This window comes from Salvelinus fontinalis, chromosome 11 (assembly GCF_029448725.1).
Source record: "Salvelinus fontinalis isolate EN_2023a chromosome 11, ASM2944872v1, whole genome shotgun sequence".
In the NCBI taxonomy this organism is placed as follows: Eukaryota; Metazoa; Chordata; class Actinopteri; order Salmoniformes; family Salmonidae; genus Salvelinus; species Salvelinus fontinalis.
In genome coordinates, this window is record NC_074675.1 from 14,232,571 (window position 1) to 14,258,702 (window position 26,132).

General features: G+C 41.6%; 1 protein-coding gene across 5 annotated transcripts in view; it reads right to left on the reverse strand.

Moving 5' to 3' along the window:
* The window catches only part of LOC129865103 (anoctamin-4-like), a 44,079-nt gene extending 18,706 nt beyond the window's left edge, over positions 1–25,373 (reverse strand). The window contains exons 1-11 of one of the 5 annotated variants that reach the window (XR_008761317.1): positions 24,874–25,373; positions 23,596–23,676; positions 17,366–17,602; positions 5,897–6,091; positions 5,457–5,593; positions 4,987–5,139; positions 4,071–4,171; positions 1,386–1,430; positions 1,151–1,282; positions 685–791; positions 287–342 (exon numbers count right to left, since the gene is read on the reverse strand). Coding sequence is in view for 4 of the 5 variants with exons in the window: in XM_055937590.1 (XP_055793565.1) it covers positions 287–342; positions 685–791; positions 1,151–1,282; positions 1,386–1,430; positions 4,071–4,171; positions 4,987–5,139; positions 5,457–5,593; positions 5,897–6,091; positions 17,366–17,602; positions 23,596–23,676; positions 24,874–25,114 (1,485 nt within the window). In the remaining variant the exon portion in view is untranslated. Of the gene's footprint in view, positions 1–286; positions 343–684; positions 792–1,150; positions 1,283–1,385; positions 1,431–4,070; positions 4,172–4,986; positions 5,140–5,456; positions 5,594–5,896; positions 6,092–14,049; positions 14,491–17,365; positions 17,603–23,595; positions 23,677–24,873 lie in introns of those variants that run through there. The other 4 variants (XM_055937590.1, XM_055937591.1, XM_055937592.1 and 1 more) reach the window with 4 other exon arrangements.
* Positions 25,374–26,132: the final 759 nt, after the last annotated feature.

The window sequence follows — 26,132 nt, forward strand, 5'->3', positions numbered from 1 at the left end:
AATTTGATCACCGTTTTGTTGCTGACGGGAAATGCAAACTTGTAGTGTATTTGAGTTTGAAAAATGCTTTGAAAGCTTGTAATTTCCACTTTGAAATATAAGACTTGATTTGTCCCTATGAAAAATGTATCAACCCCTACAAAAATGTCCATTAAATAAATAAAATAATAATTCACATTTCCGGTTGCCGCAGGATCATTTTCCCGCTGTAGTGAACCGACTCAAAGGAAGATCCTACAATTGATATTTATCTTCCAAGTCAATGTGTGAAGTGTCAGTGCATTACCTCATGAAGGGGAAAAGCTGCCTCGTATGAACTATTGCTCAAAAGACGATTCAGCCCTGGAGCATAAACAAGAACATGAAGACACCGTCAATAACTCTACACACCAGAGACATGCTGTATCTCAAACGTGGAACACATCTAGCAGTGGACTTGTACTACTTGGAGAGGCGCCAGGTAGCCTACCGGTTAGGAGCGTTGGGCCAGTAACTGAAAGGTCGCTGATTCGAATCTCTGAGCCGACTAGGTGAAAAATCTGTCAATGTACCCTTGAGCAAGGCACTTAACCCTAATTGCTCCTGTAAATCACCCTGGATAAGAGCGTCTGCTAAATGACTACAATGTAAATGTATTATCCAGAGGCCATTTGTAACTGTGTTAGACGACGATGACAATCTCACCCATTTTGTCTTTGCCCTCCTCATATTTGACCCTTTGCAAGATATGATGGACGATGCGACTCCTGGTAGCGTTGTTGAAGAACGTGTCTTTGTTGTGAATGGTGAAACTGTAACATAATATAGATACAGAAAAGGATCCTAGATCATATTTCTTCTAGACCGTTCCAGTCCGTTGGATTTATTGAGCTTTTGAAAAGCACACCATTTTGGCCTGATGTCATCTCAGTGCATTCTATATCATTTTGCCTCGACTGGCGCTTGTGAGCCCCCCCAAAAAGGCCACTAAAATTGGACCACACCCACAAGGAAATTTTGTTCATTTGTTTACACTGCAAAAATGTGGTACCCAAAACTAAGAATTGTGGTTTAAAGATGGAAGACATTGATTCATTTTCACCTTTAAGTTAGTGAGGAAAAAACATATACCAGACTGGTGGTGGACACACACACACACACACTCACTCACTGATGTATTCTGGAGCGACTGAAGGGGGCGGTAAAGCTCTCGTTCTCCTCCAGGTCAGGGAGGTCGTTGTTGTCAAACTTCATAGGTTTGCGAGGCAGCCATCCTCGAAATCTGTTGATTCTCTTCTCCATCCTGGATGGTGACAGAAAACCCAAAACCACATCAAACATAGCCAGAGACCATTAACATTAGGGCTGTGCCCCAAAATTCAACCAATAAATAAATTCGCACTCACCTACTCATGAACTTGTACCGTCGATGCATGTAGTAGATTTTTCTCCTGAAAACTCCCACAACATTATCAACTATTAAAAGTCTCAGTGCATTAATGCCTTGCAGTGGCCTGCGGCGGTCTAGCAGTCTAGGTCACTTAAGCCTCTGGAACACACGGTGCTCGAATGTGTTAGAATGGTAAGAGTGCTCTAGAGGGGTCAGATTCTATCTAACAAACATGAAGAAATACAGAAAATAAAAGTGCATTGCAAATAACTGTAGATTCATAGTATATAAGAGAGAGTCAGTGAGAGAGAGAGAGAGCGAGAGTCAGTGAGAGAGAGAGAGAGCGAGAGTCAGTGAGAGAGAGAGAGAGCGAGAGCCAGTGAGAGAGAGAGAGAGCGAGAGTCAGTGAGAGAGAGAGAGAGCGAGAGTCAGTGAGAGAGAGAGAGAGCGAGAGTCAGTGAGAGAGAGAGAGAGCGAGAGTCAGTGAGAGAGAGAGAGAGCGAGAGTCAGTGAGAGAGAGAGAGAGCGAGAGTCAGTGAGAGAGAGAGAGAGCGAGAGTCAGTGAGAGAGAGAGAGAGCGAGAGTCAGTGAGAGAGAGAGAGAGCGAGAGTCAGTGAGAGAGAGAGAGAGCGAGAGTCAGTGAGAGAGAGAGAGAGCGAGAGTCAGTGAGAGAGAGAGAGAGCGAGAGTCAGTGAGAGAGAGAGAGAGCGAGAGTCAGTGAGAGAGAGAGAGAGAGCGAGAGTCAGTGAGAGAGAGAGAGAGAGCGAGAGTCAGTGAGAGAGAGAGAGAGCGAGAGTCAGTGAGAGAGAGAGAGAGAGCGTCAGTGAGAGAGAGAGAGAGAGCGAGAGTCAGTGAGAGAGAGAGAGAGCGAGAGTCAGTGAGAGAGAGAGAGAGCGAGAGTCAGTGAGAGAGAGAGAGAGCGAGAGTCAGTGAGAGAGAGAGAGAGCGAGAGTCAGTGAGAGAGAGAGAGAGCGAGAGTCAGTGAGAGAGAGAGAGAGCGAGAGTCAGTGAGAGAGAGAGAGAGCGAGAGTCAGTGAGAGAGAGAGAGAGCGAGAGTCAGTGAGAGAGAGAGAGAGCGAGAGTCAGTGAGAGAGAGAGAGAGAGAGTCAGTGAGAGAGAGAGAGAGAGAGAGAGTCAGTGAGAGAGAGAGAGAGAGAGTCAGAGAGAGAGAGAGAGAGAGAGTCAGAGAGAGAGAGAGAGAGAGTCAGTGAGAGAGAGAGAGAGAGAGAGAGAGTCAGTGAGATCGTTCCACAGAGCTGTGAACGATCTGAGAGACAAGGCAAGAAGGGCATTCTATGCCATCAAAAGGAACATAAATTTCAACATACCAATTAGGATCTGGCTAAAAATACTTGAATCAGTCATAGAGCCCATTGCCCTTTATGGTTGTGAGGTCTGGGGTCCGCTCACCAACCAAGATTTCACAAAATGGGACAAACACCAAATTGAGACTCTGCATGCAGAATTCTGCAAAAATATCCTCCGTGTACAACGTAGAACACCAAATAATGCATGCAGAGCAGAATTAGGCCGATACCCACTAATTATCAAAATCCAGAAAAGAGCCGTTAAATTCTACAACCACCTAAAAGGAAGCGATTCCCAAACCTTCCATAACAAAGCCATCACCTACAGAGAGATGAACCTGGAGAAGAGTCCCCTAAGCAAGCTGGTCCTAGGGCTCTGTTCACAAACACAAACACACCCCACAGAGCCCCAGGACAACAGCACAGTTAGACCCAACCAAATCATGAGAAAACAAAAAGATAATTACTTGACACATTGGAAAGAATTAACAAAAAAACAGAGCAAACTAGAATGCTATTTGGCCCTAAACAGAGAGTATACAGTGGCAGAATACCTAACCACTGTGACTGACCCAAACTTAAGGAAAGCTTTGACTATGTACAGACTCAGTGAGCATAGCCTTGCTATTGAGAAAGGCCGCCGTAGGCAGACATGGCTCTCAAGAGAAGACAGGCTATGTGCTCACTGCCCACAAAATGAGGTGGAAACTGAGCTGCACTTCCTAACTTCCTGCCCAATGTATGACCATATTAGAGAGACATATTTCCCTCAGATTACACAGATCCACAAAGAATTCGAAAACAAATCCAATTTTGATAAACTCCCATATCTACTGGGTGAAATTCCACAGTGTGCCATCACAGCAGCAAGATTTGTGACTTGTTGCCACCAGAAAAGGGCAACCAGTGAAGAACAAACACCATTGTAAATACAACCCATATTTATGTTTATTTACTTTAACTTGTGTGCTTTAACCATTTGTACATTGTTACAACACTGCATATATATATAATATGACATTTGTAATGTCTTTATTGTTTTGAAACTTCTGTATGTGTAATGTTTACTGTTCATTTTTTATTGTTTATTTGACTTTTGTATATTATCTACCTCACTTGCTTTGGCAATGTTAACACATGTTTCCCATGCCAATAAAGCCCCTTGAATTGAATTGAATTGAGAGAGAGTCAGTGAGAGAGAGAGAGAGTCAGTGAGAGAGAGAGAGAGTCAGTGAGAGAGAGAGAGTCAGTGAGAGAGAGAGAGTCAGTGAGAGAGAGAGAGAGAGAGCGAGACAGAGAGAGACAGGCAGTGTGTGTGGTGGGAACCTGTTTGTCGATGTGATTTATGTGTGTGAGTGTCTGGAACTACAGAGGCTGTGTGTTCTCCTCCCCACCTGAACGGCATCCGAATGTTCATAAGCTCTGCGTAGCGACACAGCACCTCCCAGGGAGCATGCAGCTTCAGGAAGATCACATCACTGTTGCACACAGACAACTGTTGGAGGGGAAAAGACCCAGCATTAGAAGTATTATGTCCTGTTGATACTATTTCTTAGAACAGTTTCTTAGCACATTCAAAAATGTGAATAATATAAAATCTAATGTTTTAAATGAAAATGTTTCTATTCTAAATCATGTTGCCACACATGTATCGAGCTTCAGTAGATATGACATTATTTTGATCTCTTTTAGTCCTCATTTGGACTAATCTTCTTTATGGACTTCATAACTGGACATAAAGAGGAAAGGGACAGTTGAAATATTGATTTTCTTTTCTCTCTCATCATTTCCTGTGACATCAATATCCTGTGACTGATCTCAGAACAGTTAACAGGCATTCACTGTCATGGCTGCGGAATAGTTTGTACTAGGATCTTTAAAAGATACCAAACTATGTGAGTTTGATTTCGTCAAAATCCCAGTAGCACAGTTATATAGTCAGTACTGCATTCTCTGATAATTTCAAGCAGAATTCTGCCTTGCATCTTGTTGTCATCATAAGCAGTCTGACAGCAAATGATGCTGTTAAAAGAGAGAAGAAGCATAGTCTCTTTGAATGCTCCATATGATGACCTTGATGTTACTGCGTCAGCACACTAGGCGTCAGCCTCTCACACACATGCAAAAGCACACACTCAGCACATTGCTTCCCTGCTCCATTTAAACAGGCTTGAGGATGAAACTTGCCATCAGCACATTTGTATTGGTTTATGAGTGAAAGGCAGAGCTTCAGTGACTACTGTAATACTGTCATACTATAATATACTATTACTGTAATACTATGTTACTGTAATACTCCGTAGTACTCGCCTCCTTCTCCATCTGCAAGCCCTCGGCCCGGATGTTGCGCTCAAATATTTCCCTCTTCTCCGACTGTGGACCAGACTTCCTGTAAACCAGGATGTAGTCGATGTGGCACTTGCCATCGCTGAAGCACAAGCCACTGGACCTACTTCTCCCTACCTGGGGAGAGAAACAGAGGGAGGGAGTAACCACTATAAAGTTGTTTGACCCAAAGTGACTTTAATATATTTTACCATTAGCACTGCCTAACATTTACAGAGGCAGTTGAGCTAAAGTGCTTTGCTCATAAGCACAATATCTAAATATACTCTTCCAAGGGTTATATATCACACTACTGTAGTAAGAAACCAATGAGCTCACCCTAAGAAGACTAAACGTCTTTACAGTTCCCCCAAGGAGGATAAGAATAACACTGACAGCTTCAACCCACATCGACCATACGTGCTTTACGGACACACCTGTAATTGACCTCTCACCTCTGGTGCCGGGTCAGTCCTGGTGTTGTCGTCCAGGATGCTACTGGTCCCGGGGTCGAGCAGGGTCGAGTCGCCATCTTTGGACGGAGTGCTCAGCCCCTCCAAACTCTCCATTAACAACTTCACATCCTTCAAAACTGGACAGAACATCAGCAGAAAACCCAGCGTCATTGGTCAAACCCTCAATATGTTGTTGATTCTGTGGACACCTAGATTACTTCCTAACTCACTTAATCCATCAAAAACATTTAACAACATATTGACAAAAATCCCAAAAAATAAATAATAATAATTAAGTGCATGACTACCACTCAGATTAACTTCACAAAAGTTTTTTTGTCTCATAAAAGCTGCTCTTTAAAAAGACGCTGCACAACAGTTACATTATGGTAATGTTATTTGGTTGAGGTACCCCTTTAAGGAGGTGCCAAATGGCTTACCGGGGGGTGGCACGCTGTTCTGTGTGCTGGGGGAATCAGGAGCCCCAGCCAAGGACTCCTCCATTCTGACTGGCGACCTGTTGTGGGGGAAGGAGAAATCCGCAGCCTCAACCCCAGGGGACGGGGGACGCAGAACTCTGCGTCTGTGGGGGCTCTGCCATTGGAGCTCAGCCCCATGTAGAGAGAAACTCACACCTGGAGGAGAGATACAGAGACAGAAAGACAGAGCGAAAGAGAGAGAAAAAGATAGAGAAAGAGACAGTGAGAGAGAGACAGTGAGAGACAGAGAGGAGAGGGAGAGAATTCATCATATAATCAACCATCAGTAAAGACTGAGGCCCCACATTTAGTGGAAAACAGATGACTATAGAGGGTGAGGGGTATTATCAGAGCTCAGTAAATAAAGTAAAACTCACAGTTAAATAAGGGTTCAATAAAATACAAATACAAATAAAATAACCTAACAGGAAGGGAGCTGGAACATTTACATTGTAACGTTTGAGACCTTATCAAACCTTCAGGAGACATCCTCTGTTGGTTAGGAAATGGGAGATAGGTGAATCCAGAGCCTTATATAGTAGGGCTGGGAATTTCCCGGGAGTTCACGATATTATCATCTCGATACTTAGGTGCCGATATGATAATGTATGGCAAATCTCACGATTCTATATGTATGGTGATTCTATATGTATGGTGATTCTGTGATTTTATTGCGATGCGATACTGTGATTTTATTGCGATGCGATACAGTGATTTTAATGCGATGCGATACAGTGATTTTATTGCGATGCGATACTGTGATTTTATTGCGATGCGATACAGTGATTTTAATGCGATGCGATACAGTGATTTTATTGCGATGCGATACTGTGATTTTATTGCGATGCGATACTGTGATTTTATTGCGATGCGATACAGTGATTTTATTGGGATGCGATACAGTGATTTTATTGCGATGCGATACTGTGATTTTATTGCGATGCGATACAGTGATTTTAATGCGATGCGATACAGTGATTTTATTGCGATGCGATACAGTGATTTTATTGCGATGCGATACTGTGATTTTATTGCGATGCGATACAGTGATTTTAATGCGATGCGATACAGTGATTTTATTGCGATGCGATACTGTGATTTTATTGCGATGCGATACTGTGATTTTATTGCGATGCGATACTGTGATTTTAATGCGATGCGATACTGTGATTTTATTGCGATGCGATATTGTGATTTTATTGCGATGCGATACTGTGATTTTATTGCGATGCGATACTGTGATTTTATTGCGATGCGATACTGTGATTTTATTGCGATGCGATACTGTGATTTTATTGCGATGCGATACTGTGATTTTATTGGGATGCGATATTGTGATTTTACTGTGATTTTATTGCGATTCGATGTTTCTAACATATTGCTCACCATATGTCTGCTGCAGAGAGACAAGAGAGAGACATGAGAAAAGTAGTTTTGATCAGTCAGGGAAATAAGTGCTGAAACCATGTTGGCTTAATATTTAAAAAAGAAGATGGAGAACAAGCTATAGGAGGTAAATACCAGAGTTTTGGCACAGGTTGGCCCACAGCCGATAGCGCTAGCTAACGCTACCAATAGTAGCAAAAATAAATAAATACTTTGTGTCAAATATTGATATAATATTGTCCCAAAATAATACACCCCCCCATCACTATTATACAGACATGCAAATCATGAGTAAACTTTACAGTGGCCCCAAAGAAGATGTAGAGATATATCTATCTCTATACAGTCGGGTCTGAAATGATTGACACCCTTAATAAAGATGAGCAAAAAAGACTGTATAAAATAAATAATACAAACACTGAGCTATATTGTTTGCACATTTTTTTGTTGATACTAATGCAATTGATCAGAGAAAGAAATTGCGTGCCCTTAAGTGATTCTGTGCTCCCCCTGAGAGGAGCCATTATCTAACATGGCCTAGTGAGTAGGCTAACAACAGCCCCTCTGAAGAGGTCTGTGACCCACTCTTCCATTTGACGAGCCTAGGCTCTGGGGAAGGTCGTCGCTGGTCTGAACGCTGAATTTCCCTTTGTGACAGCTCCGCGACTCAGCAGAATATTTCTGCTGAGCCCCAGACATACAGAGGAGGAGTGGGAGAGAGAATGCTCCCTTCCCGCAGTGGCTGAGGTATTGAAATAACAGCAGGTAATAAAACCACCATGAACTCTTTCTTCCTGGCTGAAATCGATGGGCGGGTTCCCTCAGTGACTTCAGTTGAAATAAACGTTTCACTCAGCCATCAGCTGCTAGATGGTCTTTTATAGCGCGAGTAGAGGTTACTGCAGCCCCAAAGGAGAAGTGAGGGATAAAAGCCAGGGCACTATAGAAATCGAATGATTCCTACCATAATAACATTACATTTGAAAGAGTTGTCCAACGCAGCTCTGCCGGTCTGAATTGACACATCAAAGCATATCATTTGCACACTTTAAAATTCCACCTGTGCCCATCAAAATCCAAATGACCTGCTACTTCCAAACACAAGGTCTATATTGTGCTGTTACCACGACTACCACAGTACCCTCTAAGTTCAAGATTAAGCACAAGTCACAACATTGAGAAAACCCTTTACATTTAAAATATACTTTACATGATTTATATTAACTAGTCAGTAGATTAGACCCTGGAAAATTATAAATATTGAACATGACAAGATGATTGGCCTACTAATAGACCATTAGGTTGATCTAGGTTGGATGATAAGATATGATATAAGCATAGAAGCCTAGGTGTCCATAGAGAAACAAAGCCAATCAATAATTAACAACAGTGGTTCTGTTGCCTCCGAGTGACCACTAGGCAGCAGCACACACACATTTTAGTCATTTAGTAGATGCTCTTATTTATTTATTTTTTTATTTTTTTATTTTACCGTTATTTTACCAGGTAAGTTGACTGAGAACACGTTCTCATTTGCAGCAACGACCTGGGGAATAGTTACAGGGGAGAGGAGGGGGATGAATGAGCCAATTGTAAACTGGGGATTATTAGGTGACCATGATGGTTTGAGGGCCAGATTGGGAATTTAGCCAGGACACCGGGGTTAACACCCCTACTCTTACGATAAGTGCCATGGGATCTTTAATGACCTCAGAGTCAGGACACCCGTTTAACGTCCCATCCCGAAAGACGGCACCCTACACACAGGGCAGTGTCCCCAATCACTGCCCTGGGGCATTGGGATATTTTATTAGACCAGAGGAAAGAGTGCCTCCTACTGGCCCTCCAATACCACTTCCAGCAGCATCTGGTCTCCCATCCAGGGACTGACCAGGACCAACCCTGCTTAGCTTCAGAAGCAAGCCAGCAGTGGTATGCGGGTGGTATGCTGCTGACGATCCAGAGCAACAGTAGTGAGTGCATACATTTCCCAATACTGGTCCCCCACGGGAATCGAACCCACAACCCTGGTGTTGCAAGCACCAAGCTCTACCAACTGAGACACGCACACACAAAACACAAACTGATTTACACAGAGTTAGACAGTCACAGTGCAGAGTCAATGGGCATATCGGCCAAAATCCTGACCCAAAGTACACACACAAAATGCCAATTGTCATGTGGTAATCCATGCCATAAGCGTGGAGGCCAAGCCAGTGCTAACATGTTGCTATGCTAGCTATCTCAGGAGGATGTTCAGGCTAAGCTAGTTGGTTTAAGTAGTTTCCCACACAAAACCATTGTACAGTCACAAACACATAATACTCCTCTCCACTGAATAGTACTATCAGAAACTTCTAATTGATAATGAGAAGTACATTACATTCAGGTGTGCTGCATCACATCACCAGCTAATTACAGGACAAATAGAGTGTCTCATGTGAAAAGTCTAAACAGGATCCATGGGATTTCCCAACTCTAACGACACCCAATTGAAGTTGACATTTAAAACGTTTAATGGTTAGAGTAAGGGCAGGGAAGTTCCAAGGATCCCAGATAGCACCAACAGTGGCTCATGGCCTCTGCACGTGAACAGGTAAGCATTGAGTCTCCCACATGGAGGGAAAAATAGGCTCTATTCCTCCAGGAATGGGGGTCATTACCAAGATGCAATGAAGTTAGCAGACAGCAAAACAAAGTATGAAGTTACATTCAGTGGATGTAATCTAATTACACGCAGGAAATGTAACATGGGACTAAAGTGATTCTTAGGTGACTTTATTTGCTAATCTGTGAGTAAAGCTGCACCATTTAGCTAACATGATTTAGCTACAGTGGCGACAAGCATGATCTCTTTTTTGTTTTCTTGAGTGAGGCAGCTCCAAAATGGAGGTGTTTCAGCCTAGCTCAGTGCTTTTTGTGGTGGTGGGGCGAGCCAGCAGAAAATAGGAGCATTGCGCCGTGATTGGCTTAGTGTTCTGTCACTCATGGGGACACTATGTCATCGCCAAGTTTAAGTCCTTAGTAAGAGTAGACATGCAAAATTTCAGTCCTTTGGGTCCTGCCATAGAGCTTTATTACAAGTCTCAAGATCATTGGCCACATATAAAATTATGTCAAATCACGTTATATGTACAGTAGCTTTGATTGGACTGATCATGTCAACATCTTACTTTCAAAGTCTTAGTTAGCTAGCAAGTCATCATCATCATGAATTAAGTCAACAATCTACTGGCAAATCATTTTTAATCCTTGTCATATGAAGAGAAATAATGAATAGAAATTATAGATAAAACGTTTCGGTGCTCATCGGCCATTAGACATAAAGATTACACAACAAGTTTGAAATCACAAATTCAACAATGAGTGGTTTGTAAGAAATCAGTGGCTGACTGCAACATTGCAAAGCAACCCCTAGCCTGCTATTCAATGGAGTGGCTGTGTGTTTTTCCCCCAGTGCACCCACCATAAATCCAAAGAATGCCAGACTTTGATGACAAAGTTTGATGACAAATGTGTTGTATGCTGCTGCATAAATGATGTAATATGCCAGAGAGATATGTATACTGTAGCTAAGAAAGTAATACTAAGTGTATGTTGTGTAGTAAGCTGTTAGTAGCCCATGTGCATCACCTTAATATTTTGGTTAATTTTCACCAACGTGGTATTGTAAACACATCGTTTGTGGGAGGTGTGTGGTTATTTGCTAATTTTTGTTTGTACAGTGCTACTGATAGTAGTGGTGGCGCTTGGCTTGCACGTGCAAATTCAGCACACACAACATTATATAATAGAATTGTGTTATTTGACTTGTCAAATTAAAAGCTTATTTAATGAGTCAAATAGTGTTATATGACGTGTATATTTTTGACAGGCAAAGACCCAAACGGCGTTCAATGTGCCTCACCTTAATAATTTGGTCCATTTTCACCTCTTAATTTTGTCTACTGTTCTAACTTGGTGGTGCACATGTAGCCTATAACCTGTTTTATAGAAATGTAATAACTGAATATTGTAAAAGCTTTCATTGTCTGTTTATGTGCCCCCTTTATTTTTCCTATGGTTCTGACTTGTTGTACAGAGAGTACACTAAGAACGGCCCATGTTCTGAATTCTGTCGCTGTACATTTCAAAAGTCCTGAACAAATAGTTATTGACTACGTCCGTAGTCGCTCGCTCATTAATCGAAATTACAGATTGCCTCTTATCCGCTTGTCGTCCTCTTATGCCATAGTTTGTACATCTCAATTGTCAGTAGAAACCACATTTGTTTAAGCAAGTCAGCCATCTCAGCTATGTTTTTTTAAAAGGCAGTAAATGAGGCTGAATTAACTTTCTTCTCTGGGAGACAAGGCTCCGCTGAAAGCCAAGTGTAGCAGTGGTAAGGTGTTGGGACTGCTGTTGGGACAGCTTTATGTATGACAGCTTTATTGGGGCGGCAGGTAGTCTAGTGGTTAGAGCGTTGGGCCAGTAACCGAAAGGTTGCTAGTTAGAATTGCCGAGCTGACAAGGTAAAAATCTGTCATTCTGCTCCTGAACAAGGCAGTTAACCTACTGTTCCTAGGCCATCATTGTAAATAAGAATTTGTTCTTAACTGACTTGCCTAGTCAAATAAAGGTTAAATACAAAATAAAATGTAGGCCCTAACAGTTTGTGGTCACTGTTATAGTGCAATAAATGTATTGTTTAGTGTTGTGTTGTGTAGTGGCTTTGCTGGCTTTGCTGGCATGCATCCCACATTTTGTTTTGTGTGCCCCACCAAGATTTACATGTTATAATCACCACTGTTTAGCTAACATTATTTAGCCTCGCTCACAATTCACAGCAAACCAAATCACATTTTATTGGTCAATTACACATATTTAGCAGATGTTATTGTGGGTGTAGCGAAATGCTTGTGTTCCTAGCTCCAACTGTGCAGTAATATCTAAACAATTCACAACAGTAGTGTTTCCTACAAAATAATCATTCTGTCAAGAGTCAATTTGTTTTTCCCTCATTCCCATAAATGTTACCTCTTACATGATGAAAAAGAGATAGGTTAGTATTGATTCAGAATATTTATTTCACATTTCATGTTATTTATGACCACACAAATCTAGTGAGCTGAGCTCATAGAGGTCCTATAATTCATGTGATTCTGTATGTAATTCTATGGCTTTAACAGTCGGCACTCATTAGATCTGTATCATTATAAGATTCTCTGTTATACCTGAATTTGAGTGATTCCATACGAAACCAGGACAAAATGTCAGAAATATGCCAACTTTTATTAATTATTTCTCAATTATACGTTTAGATAAATATGTCAACAATACCTCCCCCAAAGAAAAATGATATGAATAAAATAGTGAAAATCCCCAAAAACCATGGTATTTCTTTGTCCTGGTTTCATATGAAATCTCCACTCATTTGTAACATAAGCTACTGGTGAGGTCACCTCAGCCTTGGCAGCAGAGGAAAACAGACAGAGCACCGAGATGTTTTGGGATGGACGCCCATTTTTGGATCTGAATGTCTGGAAATAGTGAACTCGTCAAAAACTAGACCACCCACACAATTAATTTATCATGGAATCTACAAACAATCTAAAACTGTTGAACAGGACAGACAACAGCAAATGTTGCATGATACCCAGTCAGACACACCGATTAACCAACAATCTAGGCTACATGAGAATACTTAAAAATCAGAAGTAGGGTTCAAATAAATAGTCAAAGCTAGTTTCGGTTGGTTTTCAAATAGCTATTTAGTGGACTTCTCCACGCATCGAGGAAACAAGCCCAAGGCTTCCAGGCTCCCACTGATGCAACGATGGTGAGTTACATTGCATTACATTCTTGGGTACAATAAAACTTTTGTTGAATATTAAGATGTTTTGCAACAAAGTCCATGAACTGCTAGTTATGCTGCGAAAATGACTTTTGAATTGAATGAAAAATGCTACAGTATAACAGTATTGCTAGTTGATTTGTAACCCTGAATCCTAAACCACCGATGATTGTCAGTAGAGAAATCTTTCTTGCGAAAAATTATTCCCCAATGAAATCGCTAGCGCCTCCTCAGTTCATATGACATAACCTTGCCTTAGCATGACAGCTCACAGTAGGCTAGCTGGTTGGGTAAGTGAGCGGAAAATAAAAAGGGGGGAGGGTTGCCATGGGGACCAGGAAGACAGAGGAGGGTTCTGTACCACTACACCAGCACAGTCAGGGGACAACAGACCTCCAGGCTTCGTTAGGCCCCGGGGCAACACAATGGCCGTTTCACGCCTGCCAGATGGGAAACAGAGCTCAGACACACGGCGTCTCCACTGAGCCCTGACCCACTTCTCCTTCCCTGAACCATGCATAATGGAGGAGTGCTACACTTTGGACACACAGCTCATTTACAACCCCCGGAGTGAAACTGTGTGGGAGGGAGGGCGATACGGGAGCCAAGGAGAGATGGGAGAAAGAGGGAGAGAGTGTGTGTGTGTATGCGTGTGTGAAGGTCAAATGCCTGTACGGTTCAGGAACACAACAGTGTGAAAAGAGAACAGAGATGATAGACAGTAAAAGAAGAGTACATGTGGGTCATAGCATATGAGTGAGGGACAGAGAAAGAAAGAGATCGAAACAGAGAGGGGGGGAGCGAGCGAGAGCGACAGAGAGAGAGATCACTGCAGCAAAACCACTACAGAGGGGGAAAACACACTGCTGTGGGTCAAGTTGCCTGTAGCACTCACCATGCGAGGTAGAGAGGGAGAGAGCTTCAACCCCTCAGAGGGCAACAGGAGGAGGGGACGACACAACCCAGGGGCCGACCCAGCGGAGGCTCTGCAAGCGCTACAGTAGCGACAACTAGCTAAACTTGGCTCCCGCACTAAAGACCCCGCAGGGGGAAAAGGACCTTCTGCAGAGGCAATTAGCTGCATTCCCCATGTTACTTCCACTCCCGAGCACCGCAGCGCTCTGCTCTAGCTCCTGAGCTCCCTCACACACACACACACCACTCTGCTCATCCCCAAAACATCCCTCAGATTATATAAACCTCTGTCCAGCCGGCACGAGGCAAAGCTCAGGAAGAAACAGATGCAGACCAGCTTAGATCCTCTCAGAGAAAAATACAAGCAGAATGTCTATGCAGAGAGAGGGAGAGAGCGAGAGCAAGAGAGCTGCAAGACAATCAGTATTCTTAATCAGTTATCCCCGTCAGCCAATCCGTGGGATAGAAGCTTTGAGGGTAGCCAATCGGAGCAGGGCTGCCTCTATCAGTGTGGTTGTTGACCAAAGGAATGACAGTTTCTGCTGCTCTGGGTGTCAATGTGTTTTTTAAAGCCAGCACCTCACACACATGCACATAAACACATTGATGCACACACACAATTGTTGTGTACAGTGTATATATTTTAAAAGGAGGAATCCTTTAGAAAACTCTACCATTAGTTACCCTACTTGCATGCAACACTCAGAGTGAGTGAAACTACTGCAAATTAAACAAACCCTACATATACTATAATAGCTGGCTGCTTTCCAAAAGTGTGTTTTCAAGTCTGTTGTACGCTTTACCATGTTAGTAACACTATTTTAACAATTTGTTTTCAGGCAGGATCCAACTGGAACAGTCTGCTAACTAGTGGTGTAAAGTACTTAACTTCTTTGGAGATCGGTGTCCCTTCCACGGGACGGTTGAGGCTAATGCGATTAGCATGAGGTTGTAAGTAACAAGAACATTTCCCAGGACAGACATATCTGATATTAGCAGAAAGCTTAGATTGTTGTTAGTCTAACAGCACTGTCCAATTTACAGTAGCTATTACAATGAAAGAATACCATGCTATTGTTTGAGTGCACAATTTTGAACATGAAAAGTTATTAATAAACAAATTAGGCACATTTGGGCATTCTTGATACAACATTTTGAACAGATATTAAATGGTTTATTGGATCAGTCTAAACCTTTGCATATACACTGCTGCCATCTAGTGGCCAAAATCTAAATTACACCTGGGCTGGAAAAATATATTATGGCCTTTCTCTTGCATTTCAAAGATGATGGTACAAAAAAATACAAAATAATGTTTTTTTTCTTCTTTGTATTATCTTTTACCAGATGTATTGTTATATTCTCCTACATTCCTTTAACATTTTCACAAACTTCAGTGTTTCCTTTCAAATGGTACCAAGAATATGCATATCCTTGCTTCAGGGCCTGAGCTACAGGCAGTTAGATTTGGGTATGTCATTTTAGGCGAAATTAAATTTTAAAAAAGGGGCAGATCCCAGAACTTTAAAGTATTTTTAATTAAGACTTTTTGGGGGTATCTGTACTCCACTATATTTTTTTGTTGTCAACTTTTACTTCACTTTCCTAAAGAAAATAAATGTACTTTTTATTCCATACATTTTCCCTGACACCCAAAAGTACTTGTTACATTTTGAATGCTTAGCAGGACAGGAAAATGGTCAAATTCACACACTTATCAAGAGAACACGTGGTCATCCCTACTGCCTCTGATCTGGCAGACTCAATAAACATAAAATGCATAATTTGTAAATAATGTCTGAGTGTTGGAGTGTGCCCCTGGCTATCCATACATTTTTAAAACAATAAAATGGTGCATCTGGTTTGCTTAATATTGTCACGCCCTGACCTTAGTTACTTTTTTATGTCTCTATTTTGGTTTGGTCGGGGCGTGAGTTGGGGTGGGCATTCTATGTTTTGTGTTCTATGTTTTCTATTTCTGTGTGTTTGGCCGGGTGTGGTTCTCAATCAGAGGCAGCTGTCTATCGTTGTCTCTGATTGAGAACCATACTTAGGTATCCTTTTCCCACCTGTGTTTTGTGGGTAGTTGTTTTCTGTCTCTGTGTCTGTACCAGACAGGACTGTTTCGTTTGTTCCGCTTTTGTTATTTTTTGTTTTAGTGTTCAGTGTTATTAAAAATCATGAACACGTACCACGCTGCACGTTGGTCCTCTCCTTCTTCCTCAGGCGAACACCGTTACAAATAAGGAATTTGAAGAGATTTATACTTTTAATACTTAAGCATATTTTAGCAATTACATTTCCTTGTGATACTTAAGTATATTTAGAACCAAATACTTGGACTTTTACTCAAGTAGTATTTCACTGGGTGACTAACTTTTACTTGAGTAACTTCCTATTAAGGTATCTATACTTTTACTTAAGTATCACAATTGGGTACTTTTTCCACCACTGGTACTAACCACAAATAGACTGTGTGTGTATGCTTATGTAACAACCATATTTGTTTCAAGCACAGAATTTTTTCGAGCATGGTTAGGTTTTGTGATGTACAGTATGGTATTTCAAATATTAGATTCACAGTCAACCAATAAGGTGGAAAGCATCCACATATTATTTCAAAAAGGTCAGCGGTGGGTTGTTCCACCTCAAAAAGCACAAGAAAGAGGATTTACACCCATTATCTCAGATTGTTCTGAAATTGTTTCTGTTAGAAACATAAGATTAGCACTCCTGCTACATTATTTTGTTGAGATATTAAGCTAATTTATTGAGTATTATATGAATCCTATAAATAAAAAATTGGCAATTTGCATGCAATCAATTAGCTTGATTTCTCAGAAATCAAATTATATTTCAACAAAATAATGCTGCAAGACATCTTATCTGTTTCTAACTACAGAAATAATTTCAGAACAATCTGAGATAGTGAGTGTCATGACTTGCTGAAATGACATGGAACAATCCAGGTGTGTTCATACTATAATGTGATTCCAGGATACTCTCTTCTGTGCAACTCAGAACCAACAGACTGACTCAATATAACTCAGAGGCCCGAATGCATTTATTTCAAATTACTAACTCAGTAAAATCGTTGAAATTGTTGCGTTTATATTTTTGGTCAGTATACATCTACTGATGGCTCTCACTACTGCCATCTACTCCGATTACGGTCAACGCCAAAGGTTCTGAGCTTAGGCAGGATAAGCCGTTTCTAGACCGGATCTTTAGTGACCAAACCACAGAGCTGAGATTAGAATGAAGTCAGGGTTCAAAGTTGAAAGGTGAAACCTTACTTGTGCTGCTTTCGCTGATGGTCTCCTGGCTGGCGCTGCAGTGGGATGATATAGGGTTGATTGACAGGGAGGCAGGACAGGACACTGGCTCTTGGTACTCAGGGAGTTGCGGGGCTGCGGCAGCGGAGGCCTCGGAGCGAACCCCATCAGGACTGTCACACAGGGGGTGACCTCTGGAAGGGAATGGACTGTTCCAATGAGAGATACCAATGGCCACTTGGCCCCCGAGATCAAACCCTGTAGGGAATATTAATATCTCAGACTGAAAGAGTTTCTCAAAACAGACTCCCTTCCTATAACACATAACCCTGGAAAGCATGTGAATGTGAACACTTGTCCTTGCAACTTGCATACTTAGTCTATTTATCTTACAGCAATGTCAGGGTTCTTTGAAAAGCCTTGATATTGAATAGATCCCAGAAAGTCAGACATTGCAGAAAAATCCCATTGCTTGAAAAGGGAAATGAGTGATATTATTCAAATAATTTCATGTTTCATAATGAAACTAAGGTTGTTGCTCTCTGGAGGATTGAGTTTCCACTTACGATTACATTTCCCATATCTCAGAAATTCAGGGTTCCGCTTCCCTAGTTGAACCAATTTAGCAAAATGCAGACATATTTCGCTCTCCCAGTTCATAAGGAAAAATATGTCCATAACAATGCTGCTCTCTAGTGGTTGATGTTGCCAACTCCATGACTGTCCTTTCCCTTGTCTGATGAGTCCATCTTCGTTTCTCGTTTGTCAGTGGTCTACTTCCACATACTTAGTTCTGATACTTCCCAATATGTATGAGGAGGCTACTTATGACAAAAAGTATGTTTTGACTGTTGCCAACTAAATCTATATCAAAAAGGTATGTTGTGAAACATTTCCACCTGCAAGCACCTTTGTGGAAGTCTGTAAATTCTGTAAAATCTGTAGAATGAAATAAGAAAAATATGGTAACATTGATAGCATGCTGCATAGTGTACATTTAACTTGAATTGATTTAACAGAGTTTACTTTATGCATTTGACTTTCCTTTTGAAGCATACCACATGAAGGTTGCCAACAAACCCAACAATCCTAAAGACATTGTATGAACGCAAATATCCAAAGAGCAAAGAGATCCTTCTTTAGCTTTTCTGGAAACACAACCCCAGCACATTATAAGATACACTTCAAATGAGTGGATTTGGCTATTTCAGCCACAACCGTTGCTGGCAATCTCCATAGACAAACATTGACAGTAGAATGGCCCATCTGAAGAGCTAGTAGCCTTCTTATTAATGCTGTGTAAAGCATCAGTAGACAGTAATGCATAATTCATTGCATTTTTTATTAGGCTATATATTACACTGAAGCAAGCACTAAAATGGAATTAAGAATGTAGGAAAAAAATGTATCACCTCTACAGGTGGCAACTATATTACTACTATTTATTCATTAACATAAATCTTTATTCCTATCATTGCAAATGTAGTGGATCCCTGGGAAATCTCAACCTCCACTGCAACTGTATGCCACTTGAAATGCTATAGCATACAAGGTAATCCACTGCAACTGTATGCTACTTGAAATGCTATAGCATACAAGGTAATCCACTGCAACTGAATTCTACTTGAAATGCTATAGCATACAAGGTAATCCACTGCAACTGTATGCCACTTGAAATGCTATAGCATACAAGGTAATCCACTGCAACTGTATGCCACTTGAAATGCTATAGCATACAAGGTAATCCACTGCAACTGTATGCCACTTGAAATGCTATAGCATACAAGGTAATCCACTGCAACTGTATGCTACTTGAAATGCTATAGCATTCAAGGTAATCCACTGCAACTGTATGCTACTTGAAATGCTATAGCATACAAGGTAATCCACACCTGCGTGTGCTTCAGGGTGCCCTCTAAAACCATCCATGCAATGAGCTGTTTGAATGATACAGTGTGTTCTAAGCAACATCTCTGTCGCAGTCATCATAAAAATAAATGCCCTGCCTAGCTCTCTGAGGAACGTGAGGCCCAGATCACCACCGCCAGCACTTCCTGCCTCTTAGAGGGACCAAGGTACACTACTATGCAGGTGCCTAGAATTGGGCTAGATTTGTATTATTTTGTATTTATTAAGGATCCCCATTAGGCAGCAGCTACTCTTTCTGGGGTCCAGCAACATTAAATCAAATCAAATTTTATTGGTCACATACACATATTTAGCAGATGTTATTGCGGGTGTAGTGAAATGCTCGTGTTCCTAGCTCCAACAGTGCAGTAGTATCTAACAATTCACAACAATACACAAATCTAAAAGTAAAAAAATGTGTTGCATTAAGGCAACATATTACATGACATTACATTTCATAACACTTTTCACAACACATTAAGTATGCTCCCTCAGGCAACTACTCTACTACCACATATCTACAATACAAAATCCGTTTGTACTTGTGTGTAGAGTGGGTGTATTATCATGTGTGCCTCTTCACAGTCTACAGCCTTATTCTAAAATGTATTAAATTAAAATGTTTTCCTCATCAATCTACACATTGTAGCCCATAATGACAAAGCGAAAACTGGTTGACATTTTAGCAAATGTATTAAAAATTAAAACAGGGGTCTCCCGAGGGGAACAGCGGTCTAAGACAGTGCTGGAAGTGTCACTACAGATCTGGGTTTGATTACGGGCTGTGTCGCAGCCGGCCGCGACCGGTTGTCCCATGAGGCGGCGCACAATTTGTTAAGCGTTCAGCATGCGCGCTGACTTTGGTCGCCAGCTGTACAGTGTATCCTCTGACACATTGGTGCGGATGGCTTCCGGGTTAAGCGAGCAGCGTGTCAAGAAGCAGTGCGGCTTGGCGGGGTCGTGTTTCGGAGGACGCATGGCTCTTGACCTTCACTTCTCCCGAGTCCGTACGGGAGTTGCAGCCATGGGACAAAACTTTAACTATCAATTGGATATCACGAAATTGGGGAGAAAAAGTGGTAAAAAGTACAAACAATTAAAATATATACATATTACAAAAAGCTCTCGGCTGTGCTTCCCTTTGTAGTCTGTAATAGTTTGCAGGCCCTGCTACATCCGACGAGCGTCAGAGCCGGTGTAGTACAATTCGATCTTGTCCTGTATTGATGCTTTGCCCGTTTGATGGTTCATCTGCGGGCATAGCCGGATTTCTTATGAGCTTCCGGGTTTGAGTCCCCCTCCTTGAAAGCAGCAGCTCCACCCTTTAGCTCAGTGCAATGTTAACTGTAATCCATGGCTTCTGGTTGGGTTATGTACATACAGTCACTGTGGGGAAGACGCCATCGATGCACTCATGTGGTGTACTCCTCAATGTCATCGGAAGAATCCCGGAACATATTCCAGTCTGTGCTAGCAAAACAAAACACAGTGTCCTCCATCATTCTTAAATGGAAGAAGTTTGGAACCACCAAGACTCTTCCTAGAGCTGGCCGCCGGCCAAACTGAGCAATCAGGGAAGAAGGGCCTTGGTCTGGTAGGTGATCAAGAACCCGATGGTCACTCTGACAGAGCTTCAGAGTTCCTCAGTGGAGATGGGAGAAACTTCCAGAAGGACAACCATCTCTACAGCACTCCATCAATCAGGCCCTTATGGTAGAGTGTCCAGACGGAAGCCACTCCTCAGTAATAGGCACGTGACAGCTCGCTTGGAGTTTGGCAAAACACACCTTAAGGACTCTCAGACCATGAAAAACAAGATTCTCTGGTCTGATGAAACCAAGATTGAACTATTTGGCCTCAATGCCAAGCGACACGTCTGGAGGAAACCTGGCACCATCCCGACGGTGAAGCATGGTGGTAGCAGCATCATGCTGTGGTAATGTTTTTCAGCGGCATGGACTGGGAGACTAGTCAGGATCGAGGGAAAGATGAACAGCGTACAGAGAAATCCTTGATGAAAACCTGCTCCAGAGCGCTCAGGACCTCTGGGGTGAAGGTTTACCTTCCAACAGGACAACGACCCTAAGCACACAGCCAGGACAACGCAGGAGTGGCTTCGGGACAAGTCTCTGAATGTCCTTGAGTGGCCCAGCCACAGCCCAGAATTGAACCCGATCTAACAGCTCTGGAGAAACCTGAAAATAGCTGTGCAGCAACGCTCCTCCAACCTGACAGAACTTGAGAGGATCTGCAGAGAAGAATGGGAGAACTCCCCAAATACAGTTGTGCCAAGCTTGTAGCATCATACCCAAGACTCAATGATGTTATCGCTGACAAACGTGCTTCAACAAAGTACTGAGTAAGGGGTCTGAATACTTATGTAAATGTGATACCATTTAAAAAAAAAATGTTTTAATAAAATGTCCCCCCAAAAATGTAAAAAAATGTTTATGCTTTGTCATTATGGGGTATTTTGTGTAAATTGATAGGGGGGAAAACTATTTAATCCATTTCAGAATAAGGCTGTAACTTAACAAAAATGTGGGGAAAAAACAAGGGGTCTGAATACTTTCCGAATGCACTGTACCTGATGTGAAATAGAGTTCCATGTAGCCATGGCTCTACAAAGTACTGTGCACCTCCCATAGACTGTTCTTGACTTGGGGACTGTGAAGAGACCTCTGGTGGCATGTCTTTTGGGGTATGCATGGGTGTCTGAGCTGTGTACTAGTAGTTTAAAACAGACACCTCGGTGCATTCAGCATGTCATGGATATTATTAATGTTTGCTCTCTGTGTACATTTAAGGGCCCTGTTCTGAGCCAATTGTAATTTTCCAAGGTCCCTCGTGGCAACTGACCACACGACTGAACAGTAGTCCAGGACGACCAAACTAGGGCATGTAGGACCTGCCTTGTTGATAGTGTTGTTAAGGTAGAGCAGCGCTTTATTATGGACAGACTTCTCCCCATCTTAGCTACTGTTGTATCAACATGTTTTGACCATGACAGTTTACAATCCAGGGTTACTCCAAGCAGTTTAGTCACCTCAACTTGCTCAATTTCAACATTATTTATTTATGGCTTTACTCAAAGCCAGTGGCATATCATTAGCAAAGATTGAAAAAGTAAGGGGCCTAGACAGCTGCCCTGGGGATTATGTTGGAGAGGAAGCCTCTGTGTTCTGTTACACAGGTAACGCTTTATCAACAATATAGCAGTATTGCAATATAGTAAAGGCTGCTGAAACTTACTAAATAAATAACGTCTGTTTTTGGATGGACTTTTTTTTAAAGCCATAACACATACGTTTTTTCGGCAGCAGACAATGATCGATAATGTCAAACGCAGCACTGAAGTCTAACAAAACAGCTCCCACAATCTTTTTATTATCAATTTCTCTCAGCCAATCGTCAGTCATTTGTGCAAGTGCTTGTTGAACGTCTTTCCATAGAAGCGTGCTGAAAGTCTTGTCAATTTGTTTACAGTAAAATAGAATTGTATCTAGATTCATCATGGGCTGTGATCAGCTGGCCTGGTCAATAAGTGAATTCAAACAATGGTGAGTGCAGCAGTCAGTATGTTTGACCAGGCAAATATTCTGCATCAATAAATCAATTCAATACATTTGATTAGATGTAGCTCATCACTTTAGAACACCATTTGCTTGGAATCCAGGAATTGTCCATGGTTATAATACACTTATTAATTTCCGATATTCAACAGCACTTACTAGAGTAAAGACTACAACAAACCAATAGAGTTGAATTAGGGGAGACTGAACGTCCATTAGCACTTTAGGGGACCCATAGTGATGCAGAGTATCCTATCCTGGCAAACAATGGGGAAAGATTTTAAATCACACTCATCCAGGGGGCATATCGACTCCTCTGAAGGCAGCTTATTGAGAAAGGCTATTGAGGTCACTTTCTGAAGACTAGAGGTGGCTCAAGGTAAAGCATGTGGGCTACATTTAGAATGATCAATCTGTGAAGGACTTGTGCCTGGTCAAGAACTCATCCATGCATCCATTAACATTAGCTTTTTATGTAGGCTACTCTATATCAATTTCATTGTCAAGAACTCCACATACAGCACCTGAAGAATTGTTCATGTGCAGGTGTAAAAGATGCATGATATTGGATCTTGTCTACTTCTACCTGATAAAGGATAGACTCATTTTTGAAATGTCTGATTTCTTGGCGTGATCAGCATTTTCACACAGGGTCTATTTTCCAAACATTTCTGAAAGTTTCAGTGTGACGTTTTCCCGCCAAACCAAATACGGCCTCCCGTTGCGGTCTCTTTTGGATATAGAGTAAGACATTCTGTAAAGTACAATTACCGATGGTGATCTGACTGACGCAGCTGTAAAAGGTTCCCGTTCCAGTGGAGACGTTGTAACTGCCACTGCTTGGTTCACGGTCTGGAAAGACAACATCATCATTGGTTGCCCTTGATCAGAGCCACTCTCACATCACACTCAACCTTCAAGAACATGTTTATTCACCCCAGATAACCTGGATTCATCCCATGCAAGGTCACACACAGTAGTTGGTGTACTGCTTTGGAGTTTCTTTAAGGACATCTTTGTGTTTTAGAACAGAAGACAAAAACACCCCCATTGGTTCGATAAGCTTTTATGGAGGAGCTAAATCTTGCCAGAGGCTGCTGAAACTTACTAAATAAATAACGTCTGTTTTTGGATGGACTTTTGTGTCTGGGATGGGGAAAGTGCTGCAATATAATCAATACTGTACTCAGAGATACATGCTTCCCTTAATTCAGGGGGATGTTTGTTGTCGCCACTCTGAAAATGGACTGAAAACATTTGCGCCTAACTATCCAATGTGTATTTAAAGTAAAGGCACACTAAATAGGTCCTAAATTGCAATACTGTTTCACGTCCACTACAAGACCTATGTCGAGTCAGACTACTCAAAATATGCAATGGTCATTCAGTAGCCAAAAAGACATTAACATTTTGGAAACGTTACTACTTATATTAAGGGGAAAGGGTGCCAACATTTACAAACAATTACGTAGGCGTACTTCAGATAACATGACGCAAAAGGTTTAAAAAGACTCACATCTTGTATTTCCACACTTGGTGTCATATTGGAATACTGGTGTGCATGCATGTCAATGACTCTCCATAATGGGTGAATGTGAGCAATTTTGCTGGTTACGATTATGAGGGTCATCCAGTCAAATAAAACATTTACCCTGAAACCTATGGCTGATGAGCTGAGAAATAACCAATTCAATCTGGGTCATCAAGGGAAATTAAAATGTTAATGTTTAATAACTCTGAGTTGGCCGATAGAAAAACAATCACATTTAGGCTTCATCAGGACTATACATGATTTATATTAAGCATCTATGTACTTGCTTATGGCTGCCCTTAAATGTTTAATTTAAAGTTAGTGTGGGATGTTAGTGTAAATTGTAGCGCACTGTACATTTTGCTACATTGTATCACCACCCATGCACCAACACTTATCTACAGAAGCAGATATAAGCGCTCTGTGTAAAGGGGTTATTCGTTTGTTTTCATTAATCTCGTGTCGCCTACTTTGAAAACCTTAAAGAAAAAATATACAATGCTTTCTTTGGACTTTACCTGCTGTGGAACAGGAGGATAGCCGCGTGTCTGTCGCCAGTGCTGGGCTTCCAGGACACACCCGTCCCGTTTCATCCTGAGATTGCAGACAAACAATATTTTCATTGACGTCTCCAGTTTTACATCCCCGTTGCTGCTCGGTCCCTCCGCTGCATATCCCTGGTTGAATCCTCATACCCTTGTTGAGCTGACGAACCAACCGAACATCAGTCCCAGAACAGTCATGATCCACGAGCATCATCACCAGCAAGTTCAATTCCTGGGATATGTTAGCCAGCCTACATGTCTCGAGCACACGTGTAGCTAATATTTTAATGACTATAAATAAATACAGAACGTAGCCTACAACTACTCAGGATGTATAACGTTTTTTTATGGATAATTTGGTTTGCCATTCTGTTATCGTCCACCCTGACTTCGTCCTTCCAAATAGCTTGGAGAATAAGGTCGATGGATTTAGCATTGGGCGAAGAGTTTGGGACAGGCGTGGTTTTCATGCACGTCAACAAGGTGGCATCCTGCCACACTCCTGACTGTTCATAGGCTGCAGATTAATAGATGGACGTGTTCCTACAGCTAGAGACTTACAAAATACGCATCTTTATAAATTAACCATGAGTGTAGCATATTGGTGTAGCATATTGCTGTAGCCTAAGACCATTAAATATATTTTAACCTTAGAGGCATTTTCTGATTTAAGCACACAACCCTTTATGGAAAAGTACTTACATTTGACTGACGTCAAACAACAAATTCTGCAGCATATAGCACATTGTGTGTATAATGCTATTATAGAAAAATATGGCGGCATGAAGTAGCCTACTTAATTTCACTAGTTCAAATGCCAGTGTTTGAGTTTTCAACCGAATGTAGGGATAGGGTAACCCGTGATACCACTTTGAGGGTGTCTCAGGTGTAGTTGGCATATGCACAAAAAAATAGGATAAATAATTATAAGCACCCACCAAATGATTATTGTTGTAGATCTGTGGCTACATGCAATTACGGACTCTCGAAGAGGGGATTATCCTGCACAAAATGTCTACATAAAAATGCATGAATGAATCAGCAGTCAAATATAAGTAGATTAATGCATTACACATAAACTCTACCTTGTGGATGGTTTGCATGGTACAGTGAGTACAGATGGCTTTTATAATTAACACAAATAAACAGCTAGGTGCAGAGCTTGTACACTGCATCTTTCAGCACTGTCAGATTGTGCTATAACCTTGAGTCTCAATATTTTTGTCAGGATT